Source organism: Mastigoproctus giganteus, chromosome 7, assembly GCF_048544385.1.
Source record: "Mastigoproctus giganteus isolate SK-2022 chromosome 7, ASM4854438v1, whole genome shotgun sequence".
Lineage (NCBI taxonomy): Eukaryota > Metazoa > Arthropoda > Arachnida > Uropygi > Thelyphonidae > Mastigoproctus > Mastigoproctus giganteus.
The window spans coordinates 226,642,784-226,664,513 of record NC_143581.1 but is presented as its reverse complement, the minus strand read 5'-3'; the positions used below and the strand labels follow the sequence as shown (position 1 = coordinate 226,664,513).

Here is a 21,730-nt window from a genome sequence, read left to right as displayed (position 1 = left end):
AATCATGCATTTTAAAATGCATGATTTTATTCCTTAATCACACAATGAAATTAAGGACTAAAATTTCACAACTTTTTTTATGTGAAGGTCTGTTTGCTTTTTGATCCCTCTCTCCCCAAATCAAAGGCTAGTTTGCCCTGGATGAAAACTTGGTATATGTTCTGTGATGTAGATTTAAAGAGTTATCCTAAATGTAATGCAATAAATCTATCAGATACAAGGAAGTGTTAAATGTCATATCATGTTTCATATGCTCTTTGGAAGTAACTATCTACTTTTTAACCAACTTGCTACTATCTGAAAGTTGTGACAGTAGCAAGTTGGTAAAAAAGTAGTTATTAAAAAAAAATAGGTTCAGAGATTTCTGCATTTCAGAGATTTGTTGACTCACTTCACTTCAAAATGTTCTCATCATGCCTCCTGGAGGAATAATTGCTTGAAGGGCATTGTTTAACATGTACGCTGGTGTGCAAAACTTAAGGACCAACACTATTTCTAAAGGTTACAACCACAAAATCAAACGAAACAGCCTGTAGTTGTTCAGTTATGCAACCTGTGGTTGCATAACTGCGGCTATTCAGTAGAAAGCTGGTGCACATGGAAAAATTTGAATCGTGATGAGAGGGCTCACATAAACAGATAAAAGCAACAGTTCAGCAGTTATGTGCAAATTACCGAATGGTGAGCACGATTGTTACAAACGTTCAATTGGTTTCATACAGTGCTGCAGACAACGAAATGGCCAGTAGACAACATCTGGATGACTTTACCCAGTTTCGAATAATTGGGAAGCTTGGGGAAGGTCAAAGCGCAAGGAGTGTGGCTGCAGAGTTAGGTATCGCCCACAGCATCATCTCACGTGTGTGGTTGGCCTTCAGAACGACAGGTAGAGCTGTTTGAAGAACCAGTGGTGGTTGTCCACGAAAAACAGTGACCAATGATGACTGCTATATACTCCTACAGGCCAAGAGGGACTGACACCAGACTTCAGGCTCCATTGCAAACCAGCTCCACAGCAGCACAGGACACAGTATATCGCGGTTTACTGTGGCCAGGTGACTCCACAAAGGTGGACTGTTTGCCCGACGGCCAGTACACTGTGTTCCTTTAACATCTGCCCATTGGAGACACCGTTTACAGTGGTGCATCGAACACAAGGACTGGACAGCAAACAGTGGAGTAAGGTACTCTTTACTGATGAGAGTAGATTCAGTCTCAGCAGCGATTCTAGATGTCAGCTAATCTGGCAAGAGGTTGGCACATGGTATCACCCCGCAAACATCACCGAAAGAGATCGATGTGGTAGTCGAGGTGTTCTCATCTGGGGAGGCATTATCTTGGATGGACATACACAACTCCAGATACTGGAAGGCGGTACTGTAACTGGTGCACACTACTGTACTGAGATAATCCTTCCCCATGTGGATCTGTTCCGAGATTCCATTGGCCCCCCGAGCTCGTGTTTATGGATGATAATGTCACACCCCATCGCACTGCAGCTGTTGACATGCTTTTGGAAAGTGAGGACATTGTTTATATGGATTGGTCTGCCTGTTTCTTCCGATTTAAATTCCATCGAACACATATGGGACGCTCTTTGGAGACGCCTAGCGGCACATCCACACCTACCAGAAAATGTTCACCAGCTGAAGATGGCGCTCACAGAGGAATGGACGATGTTACCGCAAGAACTTATTAACAACATTGTTCTAAGTATCGACAGGCGGTGCAAAGCCTGCATCACCATTAGGAGTGGCCATATCCAACAAAGGGAAGAGGACCACCTCTTCCCTTTGTTCCATCTTTGGCAGCGATGCATCTGTATCATGGCAACCAGTGCTGTGTTGCCATTTTTGAATAAAGTCCCTCTGTACCGTTTTGTTTCCATTGTTGTGTCGGTGTTGTTTCCTTCATCATTTCTGTACCTCACGAGGTTCCTTTGGTATGCTTTTCCCATATCCAGGCCACTCCTATGAGAAGCTGCAGGTGAAAACCTGACTGGTCCTTAAATTTTGCATACCAGTGTATGTAGATAAACTACTTACCATATTTAACATCGTATACCAAACTGAATACATATTTGAGCTGTATAATAAAAAAAAAAATCACTCAGCTATTACTATCCTGTCTCTGAAATTTTTACAGAAAAGAAAGAATAGAGCTCATCCTTGACAGGTTGAATATATCTAAAGGGATAGAATTATTATGAGTATTACAAGAAAAAATAAGTAATTTGTTCTGGTTTTTTTTTGTTTTTGTTTTTACTCCAAGTGATAGTTATTCATTAACTGAACTAAACTAAAATACATTTTTATATTAAATGTTTAATGAAGTTTATGACCTGACTTGCTTTTTTCTTTTCTCTATTTTTTTTTTTTTTCAGAAGTGCAGCCCTTGTTATTATTTTATTAAGAGCAGGCTTAGGACTTGATCCATCTGTTCTCAAGCGACTCAGTGTAGTATGTGTGCGATTGGCTTTTACACCCTGTGTTGTAGAAAGTACCACCATTGCTGTTGTGTCTCACTTCTTACTAAAACTTCCTTGGCTTTGGAGTTTCATGTTGGGGTAAGATTTGAATTTGCACTTAATTGTTATATTTTAAATAAAATCTTACTTCAAATAAAACAGTTTAAATAAAGGTTCTTTCATAGGTGTTCAAATATATCACTGATGTTCAAACACATTAATAATAGCTAAGTCCTGGTTTTATTAATCTAATAAAACCAAATCCAAAGAATTTTTTGGCATCTCACATTTAGAATATGAAAATGTCTCCCCACCTCCTCAAGGAAAAAGATTTTTCCTAACTCTTTATGGCTAAATATCTTATTTACAAGTTGAGATTTTTTATTGTGAGAATCATTTGGTAGCTGATGGATTAGCTTATTTCCCTACCAGGAATAGTACGTTTTGATTAAGCTACCTTTATCTTTTTAAATATAACAGATATTTCGAGTTGTTATACAAATGTTATCTTATACTGCAATTTTTATTTCTTTATGGCAAGTATTTTCGTTGGTGAAATAACTGTTTTGGAATTTAATCTTGACATTGCTTTTAAATAAAAATTGATAATAAAAACTAAATTACTTAATGTTATATAATTTAATGCTTCAGTAGCTTCTTCTGTTCATTAACGAACATACTGAAAAACCATCTTCTGCTATTTTTAGCTACATTAATCTTTGAGTGGGCTCTTGGCTGATATTTAGAAGAATTTTCATCTTTAAGAAACAATAAGTTTTTGAATAATTTTAATGTTTTATTGACATAATTGTCATATTAAATCATACTCTATAAGTAGGTTTATAGTCCTAGTCCCCTGTGAGTACCACTGCACGGTGGGTCAGAGAGTAGTGGTGGGAACTGTGAGAGGTGTGTCACATTTGTACTTGGCTGCTTTTTTTTTTTGTCAGTGTTTGAGCCCGTTTTCTTGTTTTAATATTAACAATTAATTGAGTTATTGTATTTTCTACTATTAATCAGTGTTGTGGCTCAGGTATTGCTTCTGATATCAATTTAATGATATCTGACGTTGAATTAATGGAGATATAAACTCCTAGTGTGTTCCGTTATTGTCTATTATCTTTAGTTGTTGGAGCTGGAAGTTGTTGCTGGGTTGATGAAATTGATTTGTCTGGTACAGCGCTTACCTACATTGTTTAGTGAGAAGTATGGACAATAAGCACAATACTAAGAAAAATGTTAAAAGTGCAGGTGGAGGGGGAAAGTAGAGTTAGGTGCTTTCCCCCTTCCTTCTAGAGTTCCAAGGCTATGGGGTGATACTGTAAAAAGGTGTTAGAAGGAAAGTATCTGAAAGGTAAATCTAGCAGACAGTGCATCACCACCTGCAATTGTAAATACAGAGGGTAGTGTAAGTGCAGTTCCTTCAGTAAGTCAAGGATCAAATGCTCCTAAAACTAAGGTTGACTCGTTCTGTACAAGATACGTCTGAAGACAAGAATAACTTTCGTGAACAAGGAGCTCAGATAATTGAAGGGGAATTGGAAGATTATGAGATTTTTGCTGGAGCCAAGGTCTCTGATTTTTCAGATTTTCAGATTGACAGTGTTTATACTGATTTTTGCAAGGAAACGTGTGGGTGTGAATGTCAGGGAGAGCGATATAGTGGTTAGTAACATCTAAGAGCAAAAAAGTAGGTATCCTGACATGTCAACCATTTATGAATTAATCAGGTTAAAAAAGCAAATTGTAGACTACATGACCAGTGAGTCTAACAAGGTCACTAAAGCGGCTTCAAACTTTTTTCTAGACAGACTTGTAGATATGAAGATTATTTCTACTGCTCTTATCATAGATAACGAAAGGCTTAAAACTAAAGTTGAAGGATTAGAGATAAGAGCAGGACTGTTTGATGATATTGTCAGAGGTCAGACTTATCCATTCATTCAGGGGGTGGGGAACAAAATCCGGTTACATATGCAGACAAAGTGAAAGTGGATCCTTCACAGGATGAATTGGTGACCAGTATAATACAGTTAAAGTGCATACAGGCAAATATGGTGGAGGGAGAGGAAAGTGTCTAAGGCTAAACAGAATACTACAATTATACTGCAGGCAGAAGAAGATGAGCAATATTCTTCAAGTCAGGAAGTTAAAGAGGCAGTGCTGAGTACCTTGAAGCAAGATTTTAAAGAGGTAAAGATACGAAACTTAAGAACTGTGAGAAATAAGGGAGTTTTAATAGAGACCCAGACAACAAATGACTTGAATAAATTGATTTGACATTCACAAGTAGTATACTAAGGTGGAGTTTATAGAGGACATGTAGAAGAGTATGGATTCAGTGAAGAGGAAATAAGAAGAGGTATTACATTTCGCTTTAATACTGGCTCAAAGGCTAAGGTTGTGAATTAGGTTGTAGGGTTTATGTCAAAACTCTTGAAACATATAATGGAAAATGACAGGATATTCTTGGGGAACTCTTCTCATAAATTTAGATGCTTTACAGTTGTTAATAAGTGCTTCAAATCCTTAGGTTACGGTCACAGTTCGCAGGTATGTACAAATAAGAATGTCTCATGTGGACATTGTGCTGAGATAGGGCACTGTTTACAGATTGCCCTCATAAATGCCCTCATTTAGTCCTTGAGGTTGTCACAGACATTCTCTCAGATATTCCAGATAAGCTGTACTTGCTAACTGGGAGTCTAAAACGCTGATGGAACTGATATTCAGGTGACAGTCAAGTCAAGTGGACCCAATTTCAGCAAAGTCCGGACAGTCCGTGACAGCCAAATCCTCTGCTTACTCCTTCACAATGGTGGGACTGTTAGTAATCCTGGGTATAACCTCCATGCTCAAGGACACTGTGGGTGACCACCCAGGTATGAACCAACGTAAGCAGGGGTCGAGGTGTGGCACCCACACCACATGGAGGAATGCCGCCCCTCTATGTTACCAGGCAATACTAGGTGGTGGATGACTCTCATCAACCGGTGCAATACCACCACTTTGCTTATTGGAAGCTTCAAGTGGTGGAACCCATGTTTAGTCTCTAGAGCTAAGTTCCGGTCAACCCTTCCCCATCTCTTCCATCATGCAGTATGATTGATGACTTTTGAGGTTATGATGAATATCATGGCAAGATCCAATATTCCTTACATTTCGAGGGTACAGCTCTAAAACGGTGTTCGTAGGCTGGCTGCTAGTTAGTACACCGGACCGAACCTATTGGTAACTCTCTAGGAGGCTTGCGGATCAGCTAGTGTATAATCTTGCTACCTCTGCTCTGCCAGATAGTGACTGGAGGGAGTCCGAGTAGTGTGTAGTGTGTATGCGGGGGTCGTTGTCGAGGCCATGTTATATCAAGGATCTGGGTATATTCTTAACATGTGTACACCATATCCAAAAATTTCATTACTTCATACAGCATGTCCCACAAACTTTTTCTTACTATTGAATACTCCATGAATTGTCAAACTAAATGAGCAAGCTTATCTGCGAAAAGATCTAAACCTCCCAAACGCTTCCTAATTCATTTCACCAATATACGTGGTCTCAATTCTAATCTCAACGATGTCCATTTCCACTTGCAGTCTGCCAAACCCCAGGTACTTTTTCTGACAGAATCTGAGTTATCGGTTGATTCAACTACTGCTCATCTCAGATGCCCGAATTATTCGCTGTATGATTTCTTTTGCCTCAAAGGTGGTACTTAGTGCACAGGTCCGTTCCGATATTCCTTGTGAGAGACCTGGCAATTTGGAATCTCCTCTCTTTGATCGTCTCTGGCTTAAAATCTCTCACTTCCCCTCTTTGCAACTTGACTTTCTCCAGTCCAACGTTTCTAACAGTGAGGTAATTTTCCTTGGTGATTTTAATGTTCACAACTCCAGCTGGCTTCCGTTTTCTAGTCACACCGACCCAACTGGTTGAGATGCTGAGGCTTTTGCAATTACTAATGACCTTGCACAGATTGTTCATTTACCTAAAAGAATACTGGACAATCCTAATCATACAGCCAACATGTTTGATGTTTTTCTCACAAACAACCCTTCTAAGTACACGATCGAAGTGAGAGGTCCTTTAGGCACTTCAGATCACAACTTGGTGATTGTCTCTTCTCCAATGGAGCCTTTATCTCATGGCTATTCCCAACCTTGTGTTGTTTGGCATTACAAGAATGCAAAATTGGATGACCTGCAAAATTTCTTTTTTTCTTTTCCTTGGTCGGATTACTGTTTCAAAAGTTCTGATGTCAGCGTTTGCTCAGATCGTGTCAGTGAAATTATTCTTGCAGGAATGGAATCCTTTATCCCACACTCCACTTTAAAATCTCGTCCTTTATCTAAACGTTGATTTTCCAATAAATGTGCTAAGGCTGTTCATGAGAAGAACGTTGCATATCGTAATTGGCTTGGCTTGTTTCTAATTCTTCAGTTTCATTTTCTGCCTATACCAAAGCTCGTAACAATTGTAAAGCAGTTATTAATCAGTCCAAACTAGAGTTTGAACAGGCTAAGAGTAGAAAACTTGCTTCTTGCCCTAATGGTAGCCGAGCATTCTAGTCTCTTGCCAAAGCTATTGGCTGCAGCTTTTGCCCATCTCTGCTCCCACCTCTGTCCAAACCAGATGGTTCTGTTTTCACTTCAGCCAAGGATAAAGCTGATCTGCTAGCATCCCATTTTTCTTCCAACTCATGTATTAAAGATCTTGGTAAAACACCTCCCACCATTCCCAACATGCTCCTTTCAATGCCTCCTGTAGTCTTCCGTCAAAAGGATGTCAGAAGGATTTTGGCGAAACTTGAAGTTCAGAAAGCTCCAGGTCCTGATGGTATATCTCCACTTGTTCTCAAAACCTGTGCTTCTGAACTTACTCCTGTTCTTTGCTGCCTTTTTTCACTTTCTTATTCCAAATGTGTTTTTTTCTGCTTGGAAATTTGCTCATACCCAGCCAGTTCCTAAAAAGGGTGACAAATCCCTCCCATCCAATTATCGGCTCCTCCGTAGCCAGGTGGGCAGGAGCAGCAGTGCGTAGCACACACTTCTTGATTAGACCGGGGTTCGAGCCCATGACCACCAAATAAGGTGTATGCGGAAAGGTCAGGGAATGACCACCACATATCCCTGGAGCAATATGGCCTTAGTTGCTAATGCTCCTAAAAACCAAATAACAAGTAAACAATCCAATTATCGTCCCATTGCAATTACTTCTACGCTTTCTAAAGTAATGGAGAAATCAATTAACCGCCAACTTTTAAACTACCTAGAAACCTTCCATCTGATCAACGATCACCAGTATGGATTCCATCAGTGTCGATCCACTGGTGATATTCTGGCTTATGTTACCCATTTATGGACTAATTCAGTGGAAAGGTTCGGTGAAACACAAGTAGTTGCTCTTGAAATCTCAAAGGCTTTCAATCATGTTTGGCATAAAGGTCTTTTAAACAAGCTGCTTCCATCTTATGGTTTGCCAACTGTTTTTTGTAATTGGTTATCCAGTTTTCTCTCTGATCGCTCACTGAGGGTGATGGTAGATGGCTCTCTTCTTCTAACTTCTCCACTAATGTCGGTGTCCCCCCAAGGTTCAGTTCTTTCCCCCACTCTTTTCCTCTTTTATATTAATGACCTACTTCCATTGACTGGAAATCCTATCCACAATTTTGCCAATGATAGCACATTGCATTCCACTTTCCATTTTTAGAAATCTTGCCCTGCTTAATCAGCTTCAACTTCTTGAAAATCTGCTACCAATTCCTTAAATGCTGATATTCGGGTATTTCTTCAGTGGGGCAAAGACAACTCCTTCTAAAACTCCTCCTTCAATCCTTCTAAAACTCAGTCTTGTCTTATATCTCGCAAAAAGGATTGTTCTGCTCTTATGCATATCTTTGGTGACACTCAAAAATCTAGGCAAAATGATATATCTCTTTTGGGTATTACCGTGACTTCTAATCTCTCTTGGCACAAGCATTACATATATTGCTTCCTCTGCATCTAAAAAACTTGGTTTTCTCTTTTGCTCTCGCCTTTACTTTTCTTCCAAACAGCTGCTCACTCTGTATAAATCGCAAATCCGCCCTACCATGGAATATTGTTCCCACATCTGGGGTGGTGCCCCAGAACCTCTCTCAGGTTTTTGAGGAATCACTTGCTATCTCATAGACGTACTGTTTCTGCTGCATGCCTCTTCTACAGATATTTCCATTGGCTCTGTTCTAAATTGGCTTCTATAATTCCTGCTCTCTTTTTCAAAACAGTCCGAACCCGTGCAGCCACCAGCCAACATCCATTTACTGTGCAACTTCAAACTCACAGAACCAACTTTTCATCTTCCTCGTTTATTCATTCAACCTGAAACAACCTTCCTTCATACGTATTTCCTGAAAATTACAGTCTACAAAAGTTCAAGTCCAATGTCAACAAATTAGCATTAGCATTAGTAGAGGCATTTGATGCAAGAAAGCAAGCTTATGCAGCATCAGCCAAAAAAAAAAAAAAAAAAGAAACCACTTCCACTTCACCCCTCTGTTCGTTCAAAATACCTGTCCAGCTGAGCCTTAAACTTATTTAGGCTGTCAACCTCCACCACAAGGGATGGAAGTCTGTTCCACCAACCAACCACCCGCTGGCTAAAGGCAAATTTCCGCACGTCTATCCTACATCTGTCTTTCCTCAATTTGAATTTATGCCCTCTCAGGTGATTTTTCTGAGCTAGAGGAAAAATCCCATCAGCATTGAGCATGCTTAAACCATTCAAGGCTTTATACACCTCTATCAGATCACCTCGCTGGTGCCTAGTCTCCAGACACTGTAATTTGCAAAACTTAAGCCTTTCTTCGTAAGAGCAACCATTTGTTCCATTCACTAATCTTGTTGCCCTTCTCTGTACTCGTTCCAGCAGCTCTACATCCTTCTTGAAATGAGGCCTCCAGACCTGTATACAGTACTCTAGGTGTGGCCTGACCATCGCCTTATACAATGGAATAATCACCTCCTTATCCCTGCTGGAAAAATTCCTGTATATCATTGACAATACTCCATGAGCTACTCTTGCAGCCCGTCTGCACTGCTCAGAGAACTTCATATCTGCCTGCACAACCACCCCAAGTCTCTTTCATTCTCTACCACTGTCAGTGTAGTACCACAGAGTTGATACGTTGCTCTGGTGGTTGCTGTTTCCCATGTGTAGTACTTTACATTTGTCAATGTTAAACTTCATTTGCCACCTCTCAGCCCATCTGCTCAACCTTTCCAGATCCTGTTGCAGCAGCATAGTGTCAGTAGTGTTCTTGACAACCCTGCCAACCTTTGTATCGTCTGCAAACTTGGACATTAAGCCCGATATACCATCATCAATATCATTTATAAATACAGAAAACAATAATGGACCCAACACTGAGCCCTGAGGGACTCCACTAATAACATTAGTCCACGATGAGCAGTGTCCATTGATTACCACTCTCTGTCTTCTCCCCCTCAACCACCCCTTTATCCATAGCAGCAATTTGCCTCCAATGTCACACTGCTCCAATTTGTGTAGCAGTCTTCCATGTGCAGCAGTATCAAAAGCCTTTCTAAGATCCAAGTATATAATATCAAAGTTATTCCCTGCATCCAGTTCTTTTATCCAGTAGCATGGTACTAAGTACTATAGGTTCTAATACCTCTCGTGTTTGGGGGGGGGGGTTACATAAAAAATAAATAAAGATCAACAACCGAGGTGTGCTAATTGCAAGCAAAGAGGGAAAGATAGTAATCATTCTGTATGTGACGCTCATTGTCCTGAATATTTGAGAGCCATGGAGATTGCTAGGTTAAGAGAAAATTATGGTTCTGTAAACGTAAATGATAGTGGAGTTGTTAATGACATTAAAGTGCTTCAGTTAAATTGCCAGAGATCTCACATGTTTGTGGACGAGATTAGAATTGTGTTTTGACAGGAAAATAGATCTTCTTTGCCTACAAGAGCCATACACTTATATGTGAGGGGGAAACATAATGTTGCAGGGTTTTCAGTTACTTCATATGTGATTCAAGCTTATAATGGCAAGCCAAAGGCGGCAATTGTGGTTTTGAATAGTAATCTTAATGTAACGGTATTATCCAATTTATTTACATTTGAAGGGGTATGTATTCATATTACAACACCTATGATTTCATTTTATTTAGGGTCATTATATTGCATCCCTAATAATGACATACAACTATCATTGAATTATATGGAAAATGTGCAGATTATTGCAGGTAATTCAAATATAATTTTCTGTATGGATGCAAATGCCAAGTTATATTTGTGGAATGGTGCTATTTTGGATACTAGGGGTGTTTTTCTGGAGGACTTTATCATTGCTAATGACTTTTGTATTGTTAACAGTTGTGGTCAACCTGCCACACTTGATGTTGTTGTTGTTTGATTTTTAGGAGCATTAGCAACTAAGGCCATATTGCTCCGGAATATGCGGTGGTCATTCCCTGACCTTTCTGCATCCTCCATATTTGGTGGTGACTGGCTCGAACCCCGGTCTAATCAAGAAGCGTGTAGTACGCACTGCTGCTCCTTCCCACCTGGCTACGGAGGCGCCGCCACACTTGATAACACACGTGGAACCTCAAACATTGATGTTACTGTAGTTTCTCAGGGTTTTGTTAAGAAAATTTTTAGGGTCCCTCCATAGCCAGGTGGGCAGGAGCAGCAGTGCGTAGCACACGCTCCTTGATTAGACCGGGGTTCGAGCCCATGACCATCAAATACGGAGGATGCGGAAAGGTCAGGGAATGAATACCGCATATCCCCGGAGCAATATGGCCTTAGTTGCTAATGCTCCTAAAAACCAAATAACAAACAACAAGAGAATTTTTAACTGGTATGTAGATGATAGTTGTACTTGTAGTGATCATAGGTCATTATTATTTAATATTAATTTACAGAATACTATTAAAAGTAATGAAATTAACAAGGATGAATTTGTAATTTTCTTATAGAAAGGTTAACTGGAAGGAAAGTAAAGAGTTATTGTCTATGAATTTTAGCGATAATAAGTTAACAAAATTGAAATTTTTGAATGCTTCAGAATACTCCATGCATGTGCAGAACACTTTTTTAGAGCATTATGTTATGCTACTAGGAAGAGTATTAGGGTTAATATAGTGGTCTGAAGAATTGTCATCCTTAAGGAAAGAAGTCTTTAATGCAAGGAAATCTTATCAGAGGTATAGAAGCTGGGGGAGTTATGAAGCTGCATACTTTAAGGAATTATATAAAGTTAAAAAAAAAGGTTATATCGTAAAAATATTTTTGAATCTAAAACAGCTGCTTGGAGGAACTTAGTTCTGCTTGTAGGCAACTCAAACCTGTGGGATCTTGTTTATAAGATTTTGAGGAATAACATATCTCAATAATAATATTTTTAATACTGTAATAGTTGATAATGTTGAGACAGTAGACTGGGATACTACTGTTCAGGTTGTAACTAACAAGTTGTTCCCTGAAGGCGACATACATAATGATACTGCAGAACAAACTAAGATTAGACAGGATAATATAACTTACTGTGGGCCAGACAATGACTGTTTATTTACTGCAGATGATTTAAGGATGGCTGCTTCACAAATAACTATTAATAAGTGCCCAGGACCTGATATGGTCGAAAATTGTGTAGTTCTTAAACTGGTAGAACTGTTCTCAGTTGTGATGCTAAATATGTAAAACAAATGTTATATTGATGGAGTTTTCCCTGGCTTCTGGAAGCTAGCCTGGTTGAAATTATTGAGGAAACGTGGTAAAAAGTTGAGTGATAACTGGGGATACCGGCCAATCTCTTTGTTGTCAAATCTAGGAAAGCTTTATGAGAGGCTGATATTATCTAGACTAAATCAGCTGTTTTGAGAATTAAACTTCATATTTGTAAACCAATATGGTTTCACAAAGGGACTTGCTGCTGTTGATACCATTGGAGATATGACTTGTCGTATACACAATTCTGCTTATAAGTATGAATTGGCAATATTTATAGACTTTGAAGGAGCCTTTGATAGTGTCTGGTTCCTAAGTATTTTATTTTCACTTAGATTATTATACCGTACAGTGTTTTATACCATACAGTTGTATACTGTACAAGAGGAGCTAGAAGAAAACCTGGAAGACAACAAAGGAGATGGACAGATGAAATTCATGAGTTTGTGGGTAGTAAATGGATGGCCATTGCACAAAAAGAAGGAACTGGAAAGTTGCCAGAGAGGCCTTCATCCTGCAGTGGATTGAAAATGGCTGATGATGATGACAGTGTTTAGTTATTTAAATGGGAGACAGATATCATTGAAGGCTCAGCACAATTTGTTTATGAAAGCAATGTCCAGAGGCTTTCCACAGGGCTCAGTGTTGGGCCCTGTGTTCTGGAACCTGGTACTGCACCAATGGTTATCATTAGAACATGAGTTTTGCTACAAAGTGGCATATGCCGATGATCTCAGCTTGTGTATACCTGGTAGATCTAGAAAAATTTTAGAAGAAAGAGCTGAGGCAATTTTATCTAGTTTGGTCACTTGGGTTAGCCAACATAAGCTGAAAGTATTCCTTTCAAAGACAGTAATAATGGTATTTAAAGGGAAACTAGATCCTGCTAGACCACCAAAAGTTTTACCACATGGTAAACAGATACCAGTGGTATCACAGGTATCTAGGAATTATTTTAGATAACAAATTGCTGTTTATGCCACATCTGGTTTTTATAAGTGAAAAGATTAAGAATTTCACGGCCGCTGTAATACGTATTACTCAAACAGATTGTGGACTGAAAAGGAGAGTGTTACAATTATATTATAAGGCGATATTTCTGCCCATTGTCTCCTATAGATTTATTGTTTGGTATAAGAGGATGGATAATATAAAATTTAGAAATAAATTACTCTCTATTCAAAAATCAATGATGTTAGCGATTAGTAGAGTCTGTAAAACAGTTTCTACGAATGCACTGCAAGTTATTGCAGGGCAGATTCCTTTAGACTTGTATATTATTTATAGATCTTGTTGGTATTCTTTAAGAAAGGGATTAAATTATTCATATATGAATTTATTAAATGAATTCGAAGATCAAACTAAAGTTACCAAGATCAAAAGAAGATCAAACTAAAGTTATATTATGAAGAAAGTTGTCATAATGTTTTTTTTTTTTTTTTTTTGTTAGTTGTTGGTGCATTGGCTTCTGTGGCCATAATGCACCACCCAGTTTTTGCACTACTCTGATCTAAGCCTGAGGCGGGATTCGAACCCGCGACCTTTGGGTTGCCAGGCAGATACTTTACCCACCGGGCTAGCCCGGTCAGCTTGTCATGATGTGGCAAGCATGCTGCAATGCTAGTAAAACGGGCTGTGTTGTGCATTTATTTATTCCTTATGTTAATTTGTTTTATAATAGTAAAAGAATAGTTGGTTTTATCCAAGTATGCAACTGACATACATTTTGACCCGCATGGGTCATTAAATGACAAGCTGTTTAAATTTGGCCTTGTGACAAACCCTAATTATTGTTTTGGTGCTGGGGAAACTTGGCATCGTATTTTATATGAGTGTAGTATTTACTCAGATTATAGAAGCCATCTGTTATTGGTGATACCTGAATTAAAACCAGGTTGTTAACATGTATATGTAGGTAATGTTTGTTTGTTGTTTGGATTTTAATAGGAGCATTAGCAACTGCAGTGGTCATTCCCTGACCTTTCCGCATCCTCCGTATTTGGTGGTGAAGGGCTCGAACTCCGGTCTAATCAAGAAGCGTGTGCTACACACTGTTGCTCCTTCCCACCTGGCTACGGAGGCACCATGTAGGTAATAAGTCATACAGTAATGCTCTCCAGGAATTTAGTTATCAAGTCTTGCATTATTTTTTATTGTTGGAGTAGATTACTCCTGTGCAGTTGTAGTGCTCTCATTTCCATTTTTGAATTGGGGTGCGGTTGTCCTCCCCATAACTTGCAGGAGTGCCCTTTTTTTTTTTTCCTTCTGGCACTGGTAAAAGATAACCGGTGCGAGACATATTACACTCCTGCGGGTTTATGGGTGGAAATGTTTTATTATCATTATTCTTTTTTGTTTATTTATTTATTATTATTTTATTATTTTTTATTTATTTATTTATATATTTTTTTTTCTTATTTTATTATTTTTTACTTATTTTTATATATATATATATATTTTTTTATTATTATTTATTTATTTATATATAATATATATTTTCTTATTATTATTTATATAAATATTTTTTTAATTTAATTTTATCATTTTTTTTTTCTATTTTTTTATTATTATTATTATTATGTATTTTTAAATTAATTAATTAATTTTTTTTTTTTTTTTTTTTTGCTGGCTCCCAGGTTGTGCAGCCAGGGAGCAGGACTGCTGACACTCAGTGATCTATCACTTCCACCAGTGGGTGCAGGATAAAGTTGCATATTATGTTATTGTACAGACAGTGTTTAATTGATGCAGGTTTGGCTCCCTGCGCCAGGCAGCACTTGCCCATATAGGGGCTGTTGTCTGATGGCAGAGTAGCCTGACGTTACAACATTTACACACACTAACGCACACATATTTAATACACTCAGGCTAACATCAAGGGATTGGTATGCCTACAGAATACACAAGTGGAGATTAATGCAAATTTGGGTGCCATCCATGGCAAATATACACATATATATATATATATATATATATATATATATATATATATATAATTATACATATATTTGAATAACGTTTAAATATAGTTGGAAACGGAATCTTTGATAATAAAAATAAAAAGGGTACAGCATACATCAGAGGCAGCAAAAAGCATATTCCTCTACATGATGCTTGAAATATAACCATAAAAATAAATTTTTATGGTTATATTTCACATGCATCAGGACCACCACTGTTCAATTCCTCTGCATTGGCGGTTTGATCTGGAGATCAGGTGGCGGACTGATCTTTCAATCAACTCTCCTTTGCGGCGATTTGTCTAGCGTTCGAAATGCAGCGATTCCCTGACCATTATTGGCCTTGTGGTCCTCTGTCGAGATGGGGCATAATGGTCAGTCTATTTTTGGTTTATTTTTGTTTTTATTGTAGTGGCTTACATCTCTGTTGGTGATATTTCACATAAATTTGGACCTGGTGCCCGTCAGAGGGGGTTAATTATTATTATTATTCGTATTTTTTATACGAATTATTATTCGTATAAAAATGAATTATTATTTGTATATTTAGATTTTCTAAATTTTTTTAGAGAGTTTCTGCTGCAATATTTTTACTCTTGTTACCTCTCTTTTCCCTCCCTGCTTGGTTTGATTTAATTTAGGTTTAATTTCGACTTTTCACTCTTGTCTTGCCATACTGCTGGCAATTTTTATCTTTATTTTAATCCTTATTCCAAATTATTTTTATGGTTATATATAGTTCTAGTCATGCTTGTTATTTTATTTTTTAATTTAGCTAGAGATTTTGTAGGTTAATATTTAATATATATAGAACCTTTGTATTGTTTGAATCTTGCTGCCATTGTTATATTTTAATTAACTTATAACTATCAAATGTAATGGTATAGCCTAATACATATAATGCAAGCGTGGTAGCCTGGTAGTATTATTGCTGCTTAACTGGTATATCGATAAGAACATTTGAATTTTAATTATATATAATTAGTAATCTAAACTTCATATAATAACTGGTGCATAGTTTTATTACTGCATTAGATATATTTGTTTAGTGAAGTATTTTTAATTATATTGAATTTGAATCAAAGTCATGCCTCAGACCAGAGTAGCAAAGCAAAGGTTTCAAGTTAGTGGTGGGGGGGGTACCATGGCTCTGGGGAGAACTGAGGGGATAATTGTCTCTGAATAATGGCCTTATGAGTTGTACAGCTTGTTTCATGTTTGCAGAGCTATTAGGAATTGAACATGATATTGCTAAGGGGGGGATGTTTTGTGTGCTCAATGTAAATAATATGAGGATATTAGGTACCAAATCAATATTGTCTTTGGCCTTTATAACAGCTTGAAGAAAAACAGGGTGGATGTCCTCAAAGATATTAAATTTGGGGAACCATCAAGCTCTCAGCTGCTCAAATCATTGCCAGAGCTTGCACTTGATTGCCAGGAAACACAGTGGAAACTCCAAGGCAGAATGCACTGGTCTGACAGGAGCTAGTTCTTGATGTCTCTGTTGTCAGGGAAATAGGAAATATATTGTGCAAAAAAGGATAAGTGGGATAGGACCAGACTAAGTCTGCCAGGGGCAAAAGTTGATGATGATGTTGTAGAGCAGATATCATTTTTTAAGGTGATATTGTTGTGTATTGGTGAAATCTACAGACTTACTTAATAAGTACAGGGCAAAGTTAAAAAAAAAGTTATGAGCTAGGGTTAAACTTGAAAGTGTCTGCAATTCTGCCCAGACACAACAGGAGGGAGTATGTGATGAGAGCCTTGTCAATTAATTTGACCCTGGTGAGATTGTGCAAGGTGCATGGGTAGAATTTTTTCACCGTGGTCTGTGCTTGTTAAAAGGAGAGACTGCTTCTACAGGATGGAATACACTTAAATAGAAAGGGTGCAAGAATATTTGCTGATGCTATTGAGGCAGTGTTAGGTGTGTTGGAAAACTGATTACTTGGGGGGGGGATATACAAACTAATAGATTAACTGTAGCCACAGGTGGAGGTGAAAGCGATTTTTGCACTGCTTCTATTGGAATGAGCAGCAGTGCCAGGAAAGCAAGTTGCTGGGGATTTCAAGGACTGCTCAGAGTCATCATGAAACAAGTGAATACATGGGCTGTGTTAGGGTAACTGAGAGTAAGAATAGGTCCATGTATACTTGCATGTGCACCGAGTATAGTAAATAAATTTGATGAATTTAAAGTGCAAGTCAAGACATCAAATGCAGACATTGTTGGGGTTTCAGAGATGTGGTGTCACTCAGATATAAGGGATGCAGAAATTGAATATGGGTAGTATAATGTATACAGAAAGGACAGACAGTATAGGATGGGGAGGAGGGGGTATGTTCTCAGTTAAGAAGCATATAAATTCTAAGGCAGTGCATCCAATTGACATGGGTTATGAGTGCAATGTTGACTGACTCAGTTTGTTGTGACATAAGTACTGGGAGTGCAAAAATGAGAGCAGGAGTGTGTTATAGGCCTAATGACTCTGATGAGTATAATGAACAACTGTACAGAGAAATTAAGTGGGCCAGTAAATCAGATTGTCTTATAATGGGGGATTTTAATTTCCCAGATATTGACTGGAACTTGTTGGTTGGTCACTCACAGACTAGCAAGGCTTCTATGGATTTATTGGATGACTGTTTTCTACAGCAGCATGTTAGAAAGGCAACAAGAGGGACTAATACTCTTGATCTGATTATCAGCAATGATAATTATTCGTGCATTAAGAATCTGCAGCCTAAAGAACCACTAGGTGGCAGTGATCACAGTGTGCTAACGTGGAATTTACTTAAAGATATAACTACCATCAAGGGTAAAGAGAGGGGTTTTTGCTTTAGTGTAAGTGACTACAGTGGTCTCAAACAATTTTTACAGTGAGACCAACTGGTGTTGTTACCATCAGAAAATTCTAAGTGAGAAGTGTTCATGGAATTAATCGTAGAAGCTACTAGGCTTTTTGTACCCACTAAGAAATACTCTTCAATGTATAGGCCTAAATGGATGTCAGATGTACTGATGAAACTCGTGACAGAGAAGAAACATGAATGGGATGCATATAAATTATTGGGCAATACGAAAGCCTGTGGTAGATATAAACTGGTCTGTAATAAAGTCACAAAGGAGGTCAGAAAAGTGAAGGCCAATTATGAAAAATCTTTGGTGAAGGATGCAAAGAAAATCAGCAAAGACTTCTTTACTTATGTAAACACTAGAAGGAAGGAGATGAATCAAATTGGTCCACTTGATATCGATGGTTTGACTGTTGATGATCCTGCTCAGATTGATGAAAAACTGAATGAGTATTTGCATCTACATTCACACATGAGAAATTCTTTAGGGAAGGGGATGCCAGAAGTTTATCAAGCTCTAACAGGGAGCTAAATGATTTTGTAATAATTGAGAGGAAAGTGGAAGAGAAATTGTTGAAGTTAAATATAAGAAAGCCACCTGGGGTGGATGGGGTTTACCCAGTTATATTAAAGGTGGCAGCAAAGGAAGTAAGCAAACCCTTAGCCATAATTATGAGAGCATCCTTGGATTCATGGGTGGTCCCTGCAGACCGGAGATGTTGAATATGTATCTCCAATTCACCAAGGGGAAACAAAGGGGATATGAGTAATTACAGAACTGTTATTTTAACTTCTGTTCTGGGGAAAATAATGGAGTCACTAGTAAAAGAAATAATGCAGGATCATCTAGAGAAGGCCACAATTATACTTGAAATGCAGAATGGGTTTGCTAAAGGAAAATCTTGTTTTGCCAATTTCATTGGTTACTAAGATGTGATCACAAAGGAACTGGATGAAAAAATATATTTTTATTTCTTTTATTTTATTTTTTATGAAAACTCCAAACTTGAGAGGTATTAGAACCTATAGTACTAACTACTTTGTATGGGTTGAAGGTTGAAAAAATGAAAGGAGATATTTGTTGACATTAGACTTGAACTTCTGTAGATTGTAATTTTCAGCAAATACATACGAGGGAAAGCTGTTCAAGAAAATGGAAGATAAATGAAGAAGAAGAAAAGTTGGTTCTGTGAATTTAAAGTTGGACATTAAAAGGATGTTGACTGGTTGTGGCACATGTTCGGACTTCTTCGGAAGAAAGAGCAGAAATTATAGAAGCCAATTCAGAAGAACAGTGCCCATGTGTGTGTGTGTCTGTGTGTGTGTGTGTAGAAACGTCATGCAGTAGAAACAGATCGTCTGTGAAACAGAGAGTGGAGAGACTCTGTTGGAGATGAATCATTAATTAACCTAACTACCCTCTTTTGAATGGAATCTAGAAGCCTGACAGAGGTTTTGGGGACACTGCCTCAGATGTGGGAACATTATTCCATGGTAGGGCAGATTTACGATTTGCACAGAGTTGATTAGCGGCCAGCCTGTGAACACTGTTTTAGAGCAATACCCTTGAAATGTAAGGAAGCTTTGATGTCCATCATCAATCATACTGCTTGATGGAAGAGATGGGGGGTTGCCAGATCTTTGTTCTGGAGACTAAACATGGGTTCCACCACTTGAAGCCAAGTTGTGGTATAAGCAAAGTTGTGGTATTGCACCAGTTGATGAGCACATCTACCACCTACCTCATGGTCAGCAAAAACATGTTCACCATTGTATTTAATTAGGTAACATACCCTTGTGCATTGAGTTGGAGATATGACTTACAACTTATATTGTATTTGTTGCCAGTACATTGTTTGCTTATGAACAATATTCATACTGTGCATGAATAAACAATGAACAATGAATATACTGTGCAACAATACAGCTGGCTATTGCATCAGTTTTAAGACATTCCCTTTAAGTGGCACCAGTGCCAAATGGCATCCTAAATGATCTGTAACTTGACATATTAGTGCCTCTGGATGATTGATTCACTCTCCCTTCTGGCCCTGCCAATAGACAGCTGTAAATTATTTATGAGTATATAGATAATAATAATATTATGTCAGCCTTTATTAACCGATAAATTTGTGTAAATCAATCTAGCTTTTTGTGACACTTATAGAGCATTGTGTAGTATCATTCTGTATATTCAACTTTGTAATTTGTGGCTTTACCTGAAGAAAATAACTAGGAATTTACTTCATACCCCATCCCTTGGGAAAAAAGACAGAATGTGACATTCTGTCTAGTTCTGCCCCAGTGTATTTTCATGGTATTCAGAAAAATGAAAGAAATAAATAAATAAAAAAAGTTTATTAATAAAAGTGTTTGTTGGAGGAGACAAAAAATATTTCTTTATTTAGTTTTCTACTTAAATTTTTTGATGGTTTAGGCAGATTTTTTTTTATTATGTTTATTATTTATAGTTTTGACTGCATAAAAAGTGTTCTTTTACAGCTATTTTTTTTTTTTTTTTTTTTTTGTCTTCTTTTCTCTTTAAAGGTTTGTAATTGGTGCAGTATCTCCGGCAGTTGTAGTTCCCAGTATGTTATTGCTTCAAGAAGAAAAATTGGGAATTAATAAAGGAATCCCTACTCTTGTTATAGCTGCAGCTAGCATAGATGATGTCCTAGCTATAACAGGTTTTGGGGTTGTATTGGGAATTACTTTTGCTCAAGGTGAGTATCTTGAGATTACTTATAAACAACTTATAAAATTACATTCTGATTAACAATACAAATATTCATTTTGCTTCAAAATGCTGGCAGGCATCATTTATATCTTAAATGTAAGATTTAAGATTTATATCTTAAATGCTCAATAATGATATTTGTCTATATCATTATTGAGCATTACAAAAACTATTGCAATAATATTTCATTGGCAGAGAGTGTTTATACCAAACCTGATTTAGACATTGTATTCTCATACAGTAAAGAAATAGAGATAGTAATAATTTGTTACCCAAATGGTTTAATCTTATAGCTGTAAATTCAGTTCATTTTTGTTTATCACCAGATAAATTGTAGGGTTGATAATACAAGAACCCTTAGCAGGGAGTGATCATGTTGTGTTAAGGTGGATTTATTTATCTAATCTATTTTGCAAAATGCGATGTTTCATACATGAAAATAACAACCTTTAAATAATGGTTCTTTTGATGATTTTTTTTCAACAGTTGCTTATAGAGATAAGGAAGTCATCATTAGCATTAGCAAAGGCACATGATGCAAGAAAGCAAGCTTATATAGCATCAGCCAAAAAAAAAAAAAAAAACAGTCTTCTCATTTCACTCATCCACTCGCTCCAAATGTTTGTGTAATTCTGCCTTGAATCTATTTAAGCTATCAACTTCTACAATGACAGATGGAAGTTTATTCCAGCAATCCCACTGGTTAAAGGCAAACTTCCGCACATCTATCCTACAACTGTCTTTCCTCAATTTGAATTTATGCCCTCTCAGGTGATTATTCTGAGCAAGAGGAAGAATCCTATCAGCATTGAGCATGCTCAAACCATTCAAGGCTTTATACACCTCAGTCAGATCACCTCACAGGTGCCTAGCCTCCAGACACTGTAATTTGCAAAACTTAAGAAGCCTTTCTTCATTAGAGAAACTCTTTGTTCCATTCACTAATCTTGTTATCGTTCTCTGTAC

At 37.6% G+C, this 21,730-nt stretch overlaps 1 protein-coding gene across 3 annotated transcripts in view; it reads left to right on the top strand.

Moving 5' to 3' along the window:
* LOC150083736 (sodium/hydrogen exchanger 9B2-like) overlaps nt 1–21,730 on the top strand; it is a 163,394-nt gene that overhangs the window by 90,643 nt on the left and 51,021 nt on the right. For all 3 annotated transcript variants that reach the window (XM_090378182.1, XM_090378183.1, XM_090378181.1), the window contains exons 6-7: nt 2,384–2,566; nt 20,575–20,750. In XM_090378182.1, the coding sequence (XP_090234308.1) occupies nt 2,384–2,566; nt 20,575–20,750 (359 nt within the window). The remainder of the gene's footprint in view (nt 1–2,383; nt 2,567–20,574; nt 20,751–21,730) is intronic.